This window comes from Seriola aureovittata, chromosome 6 (assembly GCF_021018895.1).
Source record: "Seriola aureovittata isolate HTS-2021-v1 ecotype China chromosome 6, ASM2101889v1, whole genome shotgun sequence".
NCBI classification, from domain to species: Eukaryota; Metazoa; Chordata; class Actinopteri; order Carangiformes; family Carangidae; genus Seriola; species Seriola aureovittata.
The window spans coordinates 17,999,396-18,017,339 of NC_079369.1; the positions used below are offsets into that span (position 1 = coordinate 17,999,396).

Below are 17,944 nucleotides of genomic sequence, written 5' to 3' on the forward strand. Positions count from 1 at the left end.
CTTGTGAGCCTATTAGGGGCTGATAATAAAGACCATTTTAACATTCTACCATGTTTGAAGGGCAACAACAACATGTAGACAACAGTTTAATTAATAGTAGGAGGAGTCAGACACAGAGTCCTCAACAATGAAAAGAATTGTGTGCATAAACTGTTACCAGATTTGCCTTAGCTTTTTGTCACAGCAATTGGACATAATTATTAATTAACTAAACTTGATTGCTTGCATTAATAGTCCCAGGGGCCTGAGGGGTGAGGGCACCAATGGACCACAGCCTCTGTATGAAGTGACTCAGAAACGACAAAAAAGAGAAGCAAATCAACCGCAGTCTATCTAATCTGTTAGCCTTGCTGCATGGCTTATATTCAAATAAGTCAGCTTTACTAGCATGTCTGGAAAGCAACAGAGGCTAGTTCAAATTACTAGATGTCAACAAACCCACTGTTTATCAGCCTGAGGGAAAACTCTGGCTATATCATTAGCTAACAAGTGTTTTATCCAAAAAAGGGTTTTTACTCTGAAAAATGAGTCATTATTATGTTACAGAGTCAAGCTCTCTATCATTAAAGTCTGGACAGCGCACACATACATGATGTTTCTAAACGTTTCAGCATGAAAATGGTCAAAGTTTATGTCCAGAGATAGAGAGAAGAGATGCAGTAGTGAAGACACTAAAGAGATAGGGAGACACACACACACACACACACACACACACACACACACACACACACACACACACACACACACACACACACCTATGACCTTACGGTCACCTCGTCTTGGTGCTGCAATTACCAGGCATTTTTTAAAAAGGGAGGGGGTTTTCATCGTCACCCGAAACCAAAAAACCCATTACAACCTTCTCATGTGTGTGTGTGAGCGTGTGTGCAGAGCTGTTGCCTTCACTGTCTCTCAAAAAGTTTAAGTTCATCAGACAGAAAACCCTGCTGTTTCCTTGGTGTCCACCTGGAATGAACCGAACACCGAGATACAACAAAGAGACTCAGAGCTAATGAGCTGAGGTAACTCTGCCCGCTGACCATCAGAGAGAGAGAGAGAGACAGAGAGACAGACAGAGAGACAGAGACAGAGAGAGAGAGAGAGAGAGAGAGAGAGAAAGAAAGAGGACCTCTGTAATTATCGGATTTTCACTTGACTGATCAACCAAACACCCTGCACACACCAGAATAACAACACCTAAGATAAATTACAAAACTTATATGATACATAAGATACTTGAACAGAAACCATTACAGTATGACTGTGAAGAGGTGCTTCATCTCCATATGTACAGGATTTATACCAATCTGCACCATTAACACACACATTAAACTCCATCAAAGCATACCATTAAAAGACAGATGACCAGTTTAGTCCCCATCAAGCTACAAACAGCCCCATCTACAAACCACATCATCAAGTTCCATTACAAAAGCATAGTATTCACACTCAAGTTTTGCAGAGATCAGACCATTAAAACCTAATTAATACCTTCCTCCACCCCGCAACCTGTTATGCCTTCTGAGCCATGTGGCCAATTTAGCCTGACCATGGGCCCCCGGTATGTACAGCCCCCCCAGAGTAACACACTCCCATCTTTCCAAAGACAGCACATTCATTAAATATGTATGTGATGTACAACATGAAGCAAAATACACAACTATCCTCCACACTAGGATCCAACTCAGAGAGACAAACATTCATTGGCAGGACCCCCTGTAGCTCCCTCCACGGAAGAGCACATGAGCTCCTAGTAAGAGGGAGCTTATACAGCAGCTTAAAGACGAAATAAAGGGAGAGAGGAAGAGAGAAAGAAACATGTATGTGTGTCACTGACCGGAACTCATCATGGCTGGCCAATGCTTTGCTGTACAACACTTCTAGTCGCTCCAGCGGCAGGCCGTGTGCTGCAGATGGTCGTCGGGTGTCACACGGGTGCTCCTGGCAGGAGTGTCGTCTCCACAATGGCGGTAGCAGCAGTGGGCCAGAGAAACGCCGCCGCACCGCCTGTTGGGCCACAGGGAGAGATTCCCGACGACCCTGCACCAGGAGAGAGGTGGAGGAAGAATATGAGTGGCCAAACCTTCAGTGTTGTCCATGCATATGACAGAGATATTTTTATTTTATTAGCCTTAAAATTTATGAGTATAAGTTACATAGCATTGCTTCAACTGGAAACACGCTGATACAGAATATAGACTCCAGTTTATTAGGTCCACCCGGTTAAAACTAATGCAGTGTAACACAAGAGTCCTGCAATAAACCCTCAGTTTTTGTTGAAGGGAGAGGTGCTGATTTGACTTGTGTAGGTTGCAGTTTGTTTGCAGTGCTGTTAAATTGTTTTGAATTACACTGAGAGGTGTTACTAATACTTTGCCCGCCTGATTTATATCAGTAGGGGAAGTCTAACTTTTAGAAACAACACAAACAATACCATTCAACTGCACTGACAAAAAATAGCTTTTTTGCTCATTTGCTGGTTCACCAACTTTACACAATGTACATGAATTGTACATTTAACAGCATAATGTTTATTATTATAGATATGTTTCATATGGCCACCCAGTACAATGTGCACTCTATCATATAAAATAAGTAAACAATAACACAAATTACTGAAAACTTCCTAAATAAAACATCAGAGATGAGACTTTAATGTGCAAAAATGATGAAATATCATCTAATCAGTAACAATTACCATATGTTTGCAAAACATCACTGTTGATGCATGGATACATTATGTATACATGCATAATTTATTATTGCTGCCATAATAAACTAAATGCAGAAATTAGTATGCTGTCTCACTTAGAAGATAGTTCAACAAATAACTTAGAATCAATGATAAATCAACCTGTATTAATCCGGGGACATGTGGCATCTGCCTGATCTGCCTTGTGGGTTTTGCAGGCGTAGCCCACTTTTCACGTCTGACATTAAGAAAGTAGTTTGTTTGTCTTCTTCCCAGAGCATTAAATTGGCCTTTTCTGCAAGTTCTCCTTGCAAATCCATTTCACATCCACTGATGCAGTGTAATGGATAGCAGAGGGGAGAGACGACAGGTGGAGAGACAGCAGCTTTGTCTGGTTGACAAACCAGTATGGCTAATTCAGAGTGTGTGTGTGTGTGTGTGTGTGTGTGTGTGTGTGTGTGTGTGTGTGTGTGTGTGTGTAGGCAGCACATGGCCAAAGATGACTTCTCCCCATTAAAAAGTACCAAAAGAGATTGAAGCACCTCAGAAAACACATAAAATCCATGTCCATTTTGGCCGGGACCCCAGCAGCTCAGACCACCTGTTTCTGTAATTTGTGCTGCAGCGGAGTTCAAGGAGTTGCCACCTGGTGGTTCAGTGAGAACTGATAGATATTGATCTGCTTCCCTAGATGCTGCAAAACCAACTTTCATTTCCTTGACTGGTGCTGTCAAGCATCAAAAACCAAATATGACTGGCAGGCCTGTCGTCAACATGCCCATCACCTTAGATTAGATAGTCTTTGTCTCCAGTGCTACTGAAAATACTACTACTATGCTACTACTAAAGATTTTGTTGCACCCTTGGTTATATTCTCCACCCCAATACAAACAGAGCATTTTAACCCATGTATTGCGTATAATGCTCCACAAACTTGAATTGTTGACTTGGAACTGTGGCATCTAAGGGCCGTGTTATTCTCAAACATGAGCAGTTAAAACAATATGTTGTTGAACCTAGTTGGAAATCTAAAACGTTTATACCTGATTGGACACACACAAAGATGGTGGTGTAAAGCTGGGGAGATGCGATTTTGTTTGAATATGTGGATGATGGTGCACCTTTCCAGACACTATCTCTTTTGGAAGATATCCATAGTGTTGCACTTTGTTGCTCACATGAACCGAGACAGAAATGGTTGCGTAAAGAATGAAAAAAAAAAAGAAAAGAGAGAGCTTGAGCGAGATGTTCAAATCACTTTCTCACCTCTGCACAGCTGGCCAACCACGGTGTGAAGTGGGTTTGATTGTAGGACAAAACTCCCCCAATCTGACATTGGGAAAGTGTGTGTGTGTGTGTGTGTGTGTGTGTGTGTGTGTGTGTGTGTGTGTGTGTGTGTGTGTGTGTGCGCGTGCGTGTGTGTGCGCGTGCATGCGTGGGATGTTTTTCAAAGCTATTCAACTGTCTGACAAGCAGTGCTGATAACAATATACTGGCATACTGGCAGACCTGGTGCTGCATCTATAACATCGCCTAATAAGATGTTGCTGTCCACAAACTGAGTGTCCAGATTTCCCATGTGTCTGAAATCACTTCAGCAGGATTTATACTCATGCTTGTTGAAAAAGCGAGTAATTGGACCATGAGTTGAGGTTGTTCTATAGGATGCCGTCTGTCAAAGATGAAGCACATCTTTAAAGCCCAGATGGATGAGAAAGTGCCAGAATAATAGAAAGTTTGAACACCTACAGTTCCATCCGAAGAAGGCTGCGTGATAAGGGTGAACACGCCATATAAAATGGACCTTGAGTTGTGGCTGAGAAATAACCACCAAGCTCAGCATCGAGTGATTGAAGAACGTCTCAAGACTCTCTTTTCAGTTCGGGTTATTTAATTCATTCTGTACTTTGTTTTCTCTCTGCTGCTCTGTAGATACCAGTGAACTTTCCTCTAATTTCATACAAAACTATACGTCGATTTTGTTCAGACAGCGGTCACACTCACAGAGAATTCACCGCCTTTAAATTCCTCATTATTTTAAATAGGAACATGTATCGCTGCTTCTTTCTTTCATCCAGTTGATCAATTTGACTTTTACATCTGCCCCGATTACAGAAACCGGGTTTCTTGTTTACATGATATTTAACGAAAATAAAACCTGCTTTCTGGAGAGAGCCAACTGTAACCCGGTTACACACTGCTGTTTTTTTGGGTCGACAAATATAAACATCCCCACCTGGATGAGATAACTAATTTACGCTGTCATACTGCGTAGAGCGCAGGAGGTAGAGCGGGTCGCTCACTAGCTGCTGGGTTGGCAGTTCAGTCCCCAGCTCCTCTTGTTCATGTGTCAAAGTGTCCTTGAGCAAGACACTGAACCCCACTTATCTCCCTTGTTATCGGTGTGTAAATAGATGAATGGCAAAATATAAGGCAACTTGTCCATTAACATTTAATCTGCTCACTGTGGCACAGAAAGATCTTTCCTTCTGTTTTTTAGTATGATTTACTGATGATTCAAACTAAACGTTACAGCCAGTGATACCACCACAAAACCAGTCTCCTCTGTATTTACGGTGGGCTGTTGTTTCTCATGCACTGATCTGATATTTTCCCTCCAAAACAGGAGGCATTTTTGGGGTATGACAGTTTCACCTCTACAGCTCAGTACAACTTCATTTACCTCCGCACATGTTGGTTTATTTCAACATGTTTTTCCTTTTGTCGCTGATTGACACATTTTCCTCCAGCCAATCAGCAGCAGAGAAGAAGCAGCTGGCTTGTGTTATCACCTGGCAGATCTCCCACCAAGCCACAAAGAGGAAGTGAGAATGAGATAGAGGCAGAAAGGTCGGTGTGTGATCAGACGGGACGGGAGATTCACAGCAGGCATCTGCCTCTTAAAACCAATGTGCTGGCAGCACCTCGCCGCACGTCTCTCCGTTAATCAAGAGTTCTGCGCTGTATCGATGCTAATGACTCACAATCTCTCCTAAACGGCCTGTTGTATTTTCAACACAGTGTGGCGGGACACAGTGGGAATCAAACTCCAAACCTAAACTGCATCAGTGCTCAGGTCATTACTCAAACCCTTAGACTACCCCACGGCAGCATTTGATTCTGTTGTACCTTCTCTGCTAAGGGTGTAAAGAATAGTCTCTATGCTTCTTCTATGACTGATTTCCCCCTGTGAGATTACTGAGCACTTTCCTAAAATGACAGTCCTATAAATAAGCTTCTCCTTTTTAATATTGAGGGACTGGCCCCTAAACCTGATGTTAACGGCTGATATTTCAGGTCGCCAAAACATTTTCAAACATCAAACTCGACTTCATTTATTAGTTCAGTCAAATGTGTGATTGACAAATGTGTTTCACATTTCAAGATGTGATATGACATTTTGCGGAGACATTCATGGCTCTCGGAGGATAAAACCTGCTGACTGGTGATCCCCTAAAGGTTTAATCTACTGCCACCTTCAGGTCAAAATTTCAATTTGTCTCTTACCTTTCCTTGCAGAAATTACATTCCCATCAGCCTCTGCTGTATTCTGTGTTTAGTGCTAACAAACATGCTAACATGCTAACAAACTAAACTCAGATGGTAAACCGCTATGAGCGTGTCAGCATGCTGATGGAAACAATTGTAGTGCTAGTGTGTGGTGGAATTTCTGTGCTTTTATTATGCAAATATTGTCACTGCTGGAATTATATGACTATAGCATCAATTGTTTGGAACAAAGAACTGCTAACGCTTACTTCACAGTAAAAGCTGAGGCTTTTACAGTGAAACACCCCGGAGTCCACTCCTACATCAGTGCTGCAAGATGGGAAGTTACATCTGCTGAAGGTCAGCGAAAACAGGATTTTCAAAGGGTGTTATATTACACTGTAAGATAATAATCAACATGAGATCAAGTTAATCACCTCAGTTTAAAGGTCCATTTCAAGGTTCATTCTGTTTTGGGGGGGGTCCAACCAGAATACGTTCACATGCTTTAATGTTCAAAAAACACTATTTTTCTCATTACAGTTCTGCTGCACTGTTGGTATTATATGAAAACACACTACAGCCATGATGTAATAGTCGTACACTATGCACAGATATCCCCATGTATTATACATTTAAAACTAGCATACCAGGAGCCTCTAACATCTTCTCTCTGAGCTGGGACAGCTTGATTGTTTTATTACACTCTGTCAGCTCTGTCGGCTAAACGATCCGAGTAGAACAATGCGACAGAATGTCTTCAATCTGTTGCAGCAAATACAGATTTAGTTTAGTTGTAGCTTCTCTAGCACGTCACGTTCTTAATTTCATTTCCATTACAGCCTATTTCTATATTTATTTGTCGCCTTGGGTTTATGGTTTTATAATTCTTTTTCTATCCTTTAATCTCTTTTGGTCTCTCTCTTTCTCTATCTCACTCTCTCTTGCTCTAATTTTTTTTTAGAAAATTTGTTGATTAGTCTGTTGTTTAACTGTGGCAGCTGTGCTCAACTGCAGTCAATCAAAGCGCTTATGTCACTAAACAGATCCTTGCAATTTGACTCTTAGAAACTTTTCACTGACCCTCATCATTTTCTTGCAGATAAACACACAAAATGCCTTCATAATTCAGCATTTGTGTTCAGAACAAACAACTCGATGCGTCAGAGGGTGTTTCAACATATCAGACGAATAGGGTTGTTTAACATTTATGACCTGTGTTTCCTGTTATCGATAAGACTGATAAATGAAGCATGCCTGCACCTGACGCTGCAGTTTTCTCTGACGGATTCTGGTCAAAATAGAAATAGAACAGAAAACCCAGTGAAGGTCCTGAGCTGACAGATAATCTCACTGTGGAGGTTTTCTGACATCTGAGGAGGCAGTACCGGATACTCAGAGTGTGTATTAGTGTGTGTGTTGAGTGCTAACATTGGCAGCTCAGGCATCTTGCTGCTCTGACCATAGTCCAACATACATCCAAAGTTTAACACAGCAGTTATCCCACAATCCACTGGGCTCCCATCTGCTCCACCCAGCATGTATACACTCATACACTGTGATCTCATACATAAAGACACCTGACACATACTGTGTACTATTGCTTCACTGCGCACACACACGCATGTACACACCACATTTATATCCCCTCACACACACAGACACACACTGAGACAGATTGATGATGTAATCAGAGATGATAAGAGCATTTAATCAGGACATGTTGATCCTTCATTAACTCTGAAATCAAAGGCGTTTCTGTTTTCCTCATTGGGAAAATGAATATGAACTCATCATAAAGGTAGAAAAGCAGAGCAGGATAAAACTTACGCCTGTGTGTGTGATGTGTGACATGTGATGTGAGTGTATGACAGCAGACAGCCAGAAGAAGCCCGTTCCTCTGACGCAAAGCCGTAACATTCACCCGTATGTATAATGACGCCCGAGAGTGCAAAGAGCATGATTAGCATGGCTCCATAAATAGAGCCAGTCTCCAATCAACCCTGTCCCTCTCACCCCACCCTGCCTCTCTGTGTAGGCCTGTGTGCCACAATTAACTCTGCAGGCAGACAGAAGCTGAATGTTTTCACCAACGCTGGAATTTTCCAAAGAGCACTGAAAAAGTTAACTTATAGAGCAGCTGTGTGGTTCAGAATAAAGCAACTTTACCTTCTGTCATCAGATTTAAACTGATTTGTTTTTCTTTTTTATTGACAGTACAGTCCTGTGCAAAGGTTTTCGGTGAGTTAGAGCCGATCCCACACCTGACTGATGGTGTCGTGAGATGGATGAGAATATAAACGCCCACAGTGCCTAAAATCCTTGCACAGTACTGTAGTTCCAACTTTTTTTGTACAACTCTATATTCATAATTTAGACCTCAATTAAATATTTTTTGGGGTGAATATACTTGGCTTTTTTCATTTTATGCACTTAAAAGTTCTAGATTCAAAAGGATGTGGTTTGTTTTCTAATGAGAGGTAACAAGGCATAAAAAAGTGTTAAAATGCAGCTTTGTGTCTTGGATTTCTGTTTATAAGAAACACTGTTAGCGGGTTCTTTTCCACTGTTCAAAGATAAAGTTCATAGTGGTTTTTCTTTTTGTGGGGACATTGAAAATAACCTTTTTTTTATATAATGCCTTTAGTGCACTGATTTATGCCTCATTGTGGTTGCTCAAAGATTGTGCTGTTTACACATTCTTGTGTGTATAAAGCAGTTTATAAAATGCTCCTGTGGACGGGGATTTCTTTTTGTTTTTAAATTAAATACAGTTAAACCGGAAATAACAGATTGTTTTGGTAGAAACATATCATCACCTTTTAAGTTGGCAAGGTGAACTTTGTTAAACAGTTGTTTATTTACATATCCAGTAGTTACCTAACAACATTATCATTCGTTTGGAGTTGAGTTTCTGGCCATCTGTTGAATGTAAGTCCAATACTCACTTTCTTTTAGCTCTGTTAAGTCAAGTCTCCACCAACTGCTGAGGGAAATTTCTGGCTCTTTAGCTGCTAAATGCTCCTCTGTGTTCACCAGCTAGTCTCTAACAGTGTCATCCAGGTGTTGGTGCTGAGCAGGTGCCTTCTGAATTGGCCTAAACACAGCTGCCTGCAGAGGCTGAAATCACCGTTGTGAGAGCATTGAACTAAAACCGTACAGTTGCGAACACTGAGCTAAAACTCGTTATAAAGCTCCTCGTTCACATTGCCACATTCTTTTCATCATTTGAGGTATCGCATCAGGATGAGCATCAACTTTGTGAACTAACTTCTACAGTTGCTGCTCCAAATATAATTTTTTTAAAATGTATATATTTAAAGAGCATTCAGCACCAGAAGTCATGGTTTGACACATAACTGCGCAAGATCAAATATTTAGTTCTATTAGTTTTTAATTTGTAGAGTTATGGATTTTATAGTTAACGTATTAACAAAATCTAAACCAGCATCTGTTCTGAGAATGACTGTTTGTGGGCAGTCCTGTTGGTAACCTCCCAGGAAGCTGAATGTAACTTCTGTAACTTTTGGACCTAATCACCCAAAGTGAAACTGCATCCTAGTTGCCACATCTACCTGACGAATTTACCAACAGAGTGTATGGAAGCAAGATCACCCTCCTGTGTAAAGGAATAATTAAAACGCACCGTAAAGCACTTCTAGCTTTTCAAAAAACTACAACTGATGTGATTCTGTTCATGTTCGTGTGTGTTTGTGAGTGCCCCTTTTGTCTTTATTAACTGTAAACAAAGCCCTGAAGTGGAGATAAAATTTTTATGGTTGTGAGGTAATCCAACTCCAAACCCAGTCATCATCTGACAGAGAGACACGACATGACGCACAGCTGCAGAGTCATTCTGAGTTTTGGGTCTTACGTACGACTTATCACCAAAGTAAACTATATAGATTTGATAAGGCGGGGGTGTGTGTGTGTGTGTGTGTGTGTGTGTGTGTGTGTGTGTGTGTAAGAGGGGAATCCATGAATCTTATTTACCTCAAGCCGAGACATTGATGTTGGTTAGTTGTTGCAGCAGAAAGACAGCAACTGAAACAAAGATGAGACAACAAAAACAGGTGGTTTTAATGACACGCAGGAAACAAAAGAGACTGAAATTGTCTCAAAGGACAAGATGAAGAGAATCTTTCTATTTTCAGTCACTGACAAATTCCTCACCCATCACTTCGCTATCTACAGAGATTTCTGGCATCCAAACCAATTTTCTCTTCACACCTTGACCAACTGATGATTTGCACTTGTATATCACATTAAATATAGGCAAAAATTCAGAATAAGCAGAATGAGAAGTAACTTCTTATTCTGCTTATTCTGTATTTTTGCTAGATAGAGGCCTCAAAAACACATAAGGAAGAAAAAGTTTAAAAGGCCTATATAAACTTAAACTAAACATTAATGACTAGGGCTTGTCTATTAAGAATTCATATGACTCATCAACACCGCCTGGCATGATCATGTGCTGAATGATGGAGGATGGATCTATGAGCGCGTCAGAGGCACCACAGAGGCTAAAAAGCCTTTCTGTCTAGACAGAAAATAACATGGTATAAAGCGCTTTTATTACTTTGATGCACTGATTTATTGATTTTCAAGTCAAAGTGCACACAAAGTGTTCAGCCCACATTGGCTAATAAGATGCCAGTGGAACAAACAATTTAGTATAATACACAGAAATTACCAAACACACTTCACAGCATGGACAAAATGTGTTGTCCTGTCTTTCAAGCCAAATGAAATTAGGAGACATGGACATTCTTTCTCACTTCATACGAGGGATGTTAACTCATGAAATGGTAAATGGACTGCACAGTGCTTTAAACCTGAGATCAGTGCTCAGTGCTTTCCAACACGTCACTCTGAAGCTGTAGCTGCCATTAAAAGACACTGATGTCGTCTGTATCTTTGGCTGGCATACAACAGCAGGGCAAGTCTTATAATTGCAAATGTCTGTGACTGACTGACTGACTGACTGACTGACCATAGGTTCACCACTGGTAAGCCCAATACCACATTGTGCTTTCAGAATGAATAGGTGCTAACAGATTCTGTTAGAGGGGTGTTTACAGCCTGCAGTGTTGACAACTTAGCACACTTTTATTCAAAAAAAGCACCTAGCGACGATGGTGATTTTGTCAGATGAAGTCGTGGTTATAAAGCTGACTAACATGTAGTCTTAATGGGCCATTTTTCAGGACTTGGACTTGGACTAATGATCTCAGTTAATCTTAAATTCTGGCTGCATTCCTTCTTATATTCACGCACACGCACACACACACATACACATCATCCAGAGTGTGTTCACTCAAGGACACTCCAACATGCAGGAAGAGCCAGAGACTACCAAAACCCAAAGGTTTCAAACTCCAAAATTTCAAAAATTCAAATCCGTTTAGTTTGTAAAACAGGTTTTCTGTTAAAAAATATATGAATAAATCACTGTAACTTTCAGCGTAAGTTAATCAGACTTTAAGAGAGTGAAAACTTCCAGAAACACAGACGACGTTACACGACAGTTTTCTTGGCGTAAACTGAACTTCATGTGTAAAGTCAGTGAAATGCTCCTTTAATAGACAACTCCCTTCCTCCTCCTCCAGTATTCTTTGTGCTGATATATGAACGCTTCACTGGATATTTCTGCACTGGCTCCACTTTCATTAGATTATTGTACTCTGGACTCCAAATCTGACTTTGTTTCTGTCAGTTCCAACCTACTGTAGCTCCAGGGGACGAGACGTGACGAGCCGAACCAGAGATTTGTGTCTGAGGTTTCAGTTTCATCAGTATGATCTGTTGTAATTCAGCTGGAGTCTATCAAGGTCATGGATTATTAAACTTCCCTCTAGGCCATAATTGTCCATTCAATCTACCAATTCATTTTTATTTTTTTATTTTGCATATATAATAAAACTTTCACAACAAACTTTTTCCAAATCTGTCAGCTACTGTGTATCAAGTTATCAGACATGTGTAAAATAATAATATATTTAAATTTACACTTGTGCTTTCTGTGCTGCCTTCCAGTGTCTTATCATGTTAAGATTACAGATGATGATTTTAATGTGGATATAAACCAATACTTATGCTTTTGCATAGTTTAGCCATTTAACACAGGATGGACTCTGCTTTCCGTCTTTGTTCCTCGACATCTGCTGCATCCTCCTCTGCATCTGAAGGTCTGCAAAAAACACACCTCACTGTTCTGACAATGACACATGAGCTTGAGATCATACATGCCGCTCATTTCTCTCCTGCAGCTTCTTCAACTAAACATGCATGTCTCCATGGAAAAGCAGCCTGTGCACTTCACCAAACCCAACAGTGAACAGCACCTGCTGTTCACATGCTGGAGGCCGATCCTAGACTGTACATTCAAGGTTTTTCATATTTGACATGTGGAATTAGCCATTAAATGTTAAAAGTACGTGGTGTTTGCATAATCTTACAAAGGAAAGTGACTGGAATGTACAGGATTAATCATAAATCTTAACACAAAACTCTACAACAGTATCACAGTTTGGTGTTTATTCGAGCGAGAGCATGATACTCGCTTGAATCCAAACATATCTGAGATTTAATCTGTATTTAATAAGGGAAAACACACAATCTCTTTCTGGGCTTTCGTGGCCTCCACCGAGGTAATTATCTTTTTCTAGCACAATATCTCAGATTCTTGTTCACAGATTCAGCTAAATGTAGAAATTCATGCCGTGACTAAAGGAACAAAGAAACAAAGGAGCAGAGTCCAGGTGCCGATCCAGGTGTTTTTCAAGTATTTCTCAACATTACCACAGAAGGCATTTTTTAAAATATTTCATATTTCTCTTCAGCTGCTGCAGTTAAATGAACGAAAACATCCCATGCACATACCTCATTATCATCTGTCCCTATGTGGATTTTATTTTTAATGGAAGAAGTTTTGACATGTCACAGGATAAAATAAAAAAAGGGACATTTTTTGGACGGTTTTATGGATTCAGGATTCATCCATTAGAGTTTAATGCAGATCCTGGAAATACTCCGACTTTTGTCATGTAACAATACCTATGAGAAAAATGAATGGGACTCTTACTTCCAGAACCAGGGGCACCCACAATAGTTCCTTCTACTAATGTCGAAATGTCAGCCATGAAAAAGACCTATTATTGATATATCAAAATTAGAGGATTATCCAGCCTTGACAGAAGCATGCACACTCTGAAACACTTCCCTGAAACTCACTGTATTCATTATTTCTTTTGCCTCCAAGAAAGAAAAAAAAAAGTTGATCCTTCATGCTTTCCAGCGTGCCTGCCTGGAAACCCTCCGCCTCCTGATGTGCTCCACTACAGCCTGCCAGACCTTTTTTTGATCACAGCTCTTGGCAGCTTCAAGATGCTCTCTGACAGTGTCAGCCTCTGTGCAGCAACAAGACTCTGACATTTTTGTCTGTTTCTTTTTAAAGCATCGTCTCATTTCTCAAAATGATGACAGCCTGCCTTTTCTCTGTTTCTGTTTCTCTGCTGTCAAATTTAGATGACGACTTTCAGGTCGACTCTCTCATGCATAACCAGACCTCATTAATCATAGAGGAAACACTCACTTGTCTCATGTAACTAATACTTTCAATATTTTCCATGTAGTTGTACCAGGACCCTGACTCCCCGAAACACCAAAATGGAATGAGCCCATTAATAATGTTATCAGTTTGATGCCTGCTGTGTGGTTGGTGTATTTAGGTGCCTAATTGGCGAGCTCTCAGATCCTAATGAGTGTGTAATTAGTGCTTCATTAAAGGCATGGGCATTAGGAAGGTCAACCACCGAAGCTTTCATGATAAAACATGCAAACAGTGCTCCTATCAACTGTAACACAAATATAAGCTATGTAGTCTGTGTGGGTTTTTTTTTTTTTTTTACAATCATTTTTTAGAGCAGTGACAGTGAATTTAAACACTGAAATGCTTCTAATTTAACATTTTTCAAAGCCTCATGCTCTGCGTCATGGTGCAGCCATCTAATGCTGTGCAAGTGCATGCAGTGTGAGTTGAGCCCTGACACAGAAGAGTCTGTAATGATTAACTGTCTCAGCAGCGGTGTCCTTAAATCCAACAATCAAACCACCATAAAGTGAACACCCAAGGCGTCTTGTGATGCTGTCCTCGTGGTGACGCACAGAAGACAGAAGATAGGCTTGTGAAAACCAGAGCTGATAAGGCCTGCAAAGAGTCTGAGCAACGTTCAAGAGCTTCACTGTGAAACGGGAGGGAAAGCGTGATTCACACCCCACCCTCATCCCACACACACACACACACACACACACACACACACACACACACACAGCTCTATGAATTATTACTGTGGTTATACACTATGTCTTATCTCTATGCATATACTTTTTAATAGAATATTAAATGAAGAGTTTTTTTGGAAAATATGCCTATTCACTCTCTTATTGTCAAAGTGAGGTTGCCAGTCAACAAGACTTCAAAAAGTGACTGCTCCAGCTAAGGAACAGTCAGCTACATAACTCCCCATAAAACCACAGTTTGTTGTTTTTACCCTATGTTTGTGTTGTGTGCTGTTTGTCCCTGCTTTCAGTCTTTGTGCTATGCTAAGCTAAGATAAACTAACCAGCTGCTGGCTGTAGTTTCACACACATCAAAGAGACATGAGTGGTATCAATCTTCTCATCTGACTCTGCAAGAAAGCTTACTTTTCAAATGTCAAATGTCTATTGCTTTAATAATTTCAGCAGTTAATTCGAAACGATTAGCTGCCGTACACATTTTGGCATCATTTCATTTCTTTTACTGCTACAACAGGATTTTGTATTGAAGTCCTTCATACTACAAATGGCATTTTATCTGAGTTCACTTTCACATCCACCATCACTTTATTCGTGCTCTTCTCAGATCAAGGCTATATGTTTCTTTTATTCTTGACTTCATTTATAAACTTTAATTTTAGCTTTTATCTGTTTCTGTTGATTTGATTTGATTTGAATTAAAAAGTTGTGTTCTGTACTAAAAAAAAATTCAAATTCAACTAGTTAGAGAATATTGAGAGGCATTTAACCTCCACTGTGGTCAAATATATTTGTATTATAGAGGAAGGAGCTCAGCTAAAACCACTTGTGGGTTTCCAGCTAACACTGAGTAAGTGTTTCTCACCGAGATGTCAAACTCAAACCGAGGATAGTTCCTTGTGCAAGTATAGTTAGACAATACTCACCGAAGGACTACAGTGAGTCATAGTCCATCTATACAGGTGTGTTTCTGCTCTACTTCTATGTTTTCTGTTCAGTTTTGCTTTCTGCTGTAGTCTTATTTCCTCAGAGTCATCTCATATCAGTCTGCTTTAAGTTCTGGTTTTGAGTTTCACAACAGCAATTCTGCATTTTCAAGTCAAAATGTCACACTTCCAGTCTGTCCTGTTGTTCCCCTCCTCCATACATACACACAGACACATGCAATTTGAGTACTGCAAGTACCCCCCCCCCCCCCCCCTTACAGAAAAAATTATACTGATGTGACAAACTTAAACTGACAAACCAGGTCTGTATTTCAGTTGCATGTCAATAAAAGCTCTTTTTTCTTTCTCAAAACCTCCTCCTATTCTCACCAGTGATTTCTGAGGAAGTGACGAGACAAACGCCATTTTCAGTTAAATTACCAGTGAGTCATGTAGACAGACAAAAGCCGATTTAGGCTTTGGCTCTGCAAATGTTTGCAGATCAAACAGCCTCAGATGGTGATGGACGATAAGAACAAGAGGAGACAGCTTAGTGCTGGAGCAGGATGCCATCTATTGGACACGGACAGGACAGTTATGCCGGGTTTTCCGTGCCTCTTGTTAAATTGATGATACTGAAGGATTCCCAAAGTTTCCCACGACAGAGAAACTGGTCGGACACAACGGGTTCAACCCTGTGGAGACAGCTAGAAGCTCTGAGCATAATTATGTAACTCTACTTTAAGTGTGGAGGAAAGCAGTTTTACGCATTTTACTGGAGAAACCTTATAACTCCCATTAATGGTTGGATGGATAGAGGCTGGAAATAATCACTAACAGAAACACTTCACAACTCAGAAATGACAAGAATACAGCAACTGTCCCTGAGTTCTTAAACAGCCGACTTATCACTAAACACCAAACTGTTTTCTGGATATGTGGATTTTTCTCTGAATATTTGCACTTTTCTTACTGTTCTGCCCATAAAATGTAACAACAGTGAGCAGAAAAAAGACATAGTTCAGTAAATAAAAAAGGACCCTAACTGAATAGAGTTCATATATAATGCAATGAATTCCATGAAACAAACTAAAACAGTCCCAGACAGGACTGAACTGGTGAAATCAAGTAGAGACAAGTCGCTGCACACTGAATTGAGTGAGAAAAATGACTTTTTTTTTTTCTCACACTTTGACATCTGATTCTGAAAATGTATGGGGGGGGGGGGCAGAGAGTCAATGAAATGGAGATAAAGCAAACAAAAGAAATGATGATAGATAGATTAAATGAGATAATGTTTTAGCTAAATCTTTCCCTCTTCCCTTTAAGACAAAAAAAGAAAGAAAGGGATTAGACTTTGTCAAACTGTTGAGAGACTGTCTCTGACCGTCTGTGTGGGGGTTATAGAGACAGAATGAAGGAAGCAGATACGGAGGAAGGAAGCAGATAAAGACAGGAGGAGGGAACGCATAAATATTTTGGGGAAATACATTCCATGTTGGTTTGCTCATGAAGCTGAATTAGTCCAGCAGTTCCACAGAAACGACTGCAGCTTACATTACGTTGAATGCAATACAATGCAACTGTGACCGGAGACTACTCGAACTGATCATAGTGATCATACTGAATACGTGCTGCACTGATGTTATGATAAACACCACAGAGGATATTATACAAATATTACTGCAGGGTGAGGCCATGTGAGAGTATAACAGTTTGTCAGAAAAGAACTTCCATTATAATAAATCTTGTTTTTACAGGGATATTAAAGAAAACATACTGTAAAGCAACACAAACACACTATTAAATTCAATATGAGTGTTTAAAAGTGATTGGGCATTACATTCATTAAGATATCATCGGTCTAAAATCAATGTTGAGTGTCTCAGATAGGCTGTGTGCCCCCCCAAAAACTAAAGGGATAACACAACACTCCCATAGAGAAATCAATGGTTTTAAAAGAATCTTGTTTTTTGTCAGCCCCTCAGCTTTCTCGCTTACTATCTAATGGGATACGTGTGCATGTTAAAGACATCAGCCGCATCTTTGAGCGCATCTGCCGTCACAGTTTTGAAATCTGGTGGTACATGTTTAAAGACTCACCTCAGGGAACCGGTCGTCTTCTCTCGCGGGCTTTCCTCTCGGGAAAACACTGCCTCACCAGCCCGAGGTTTGTGTCAGGTAATGCTGCCGCGGTTATCGCTGCTTTCCATTTTTATTGCTGCAAGTTAGTTCGTTAGTTAGTTAGACTTCAAACTCTGCGACATGCAGCGCTGCGTGCCCGAGCGTCACTGTGACGTGGACTGTCGGGTCACATGACAGGAAATGTGGCCGTGGGACGTAAACAACTTTACTACACTAACCACGAGGTTTGCTGAAGTAGCTCTTTACCCCTCCACTGCTCAGCATTGGCCTGCTGGTGTAGCCAGTAAATGACATGACACCTCGCACATATATAATCTCCTTCTTTGTTTTCTTATCTATCATTTATTTAGGTCACACAGGCGTATTGCATGTTTTTCATCATTAGTCAGATTTC

The 17,944-nt window shown here is 40.5% G+C and overlaps 1 protein-coding gene across 2 annotated transcripts in view; it reads right to left on the minus strand.

Annotated features, from left to right (window-relative positions):
• The window catches only part of LOC130170627 (cAMP-specific 3',5'-cyclic phosphodiesterase 4D-like), a 97,841-nt gene extending 80,158 nt beyond the window's left edge, over nucleotides 1-17,683 (minus strand). For both annotated transcript variants that reach the window (XM_056378117.1, XM_056378115.1), the window contains exons 1-3: nucleotides 17,509-17,683; nucleotides 10,175-10,225; nucleotides 1,838-2,040 (exon numbers count right to left, since the gene is read on the minus strand). In XM_056378117.1, coding sequence (XP_056234092.1) covers nucleotides 1,838-2,040; nucleotides 10,175-10,189 — 218 coding nt within the window. In that variant the 5' untranslated portion in view covers nucleotides 10,190-10,225; nucleotides 17,509-17,683. The remainder of the gene's footprint in view (nucleotides 1-1,837; nucleotides 2,041-10,174; nucleotides 10,226-17,508) is intronic.
• Between the last annotated feature and the right edge of the window lie 261 nt (nucleotides 17,684-17,944).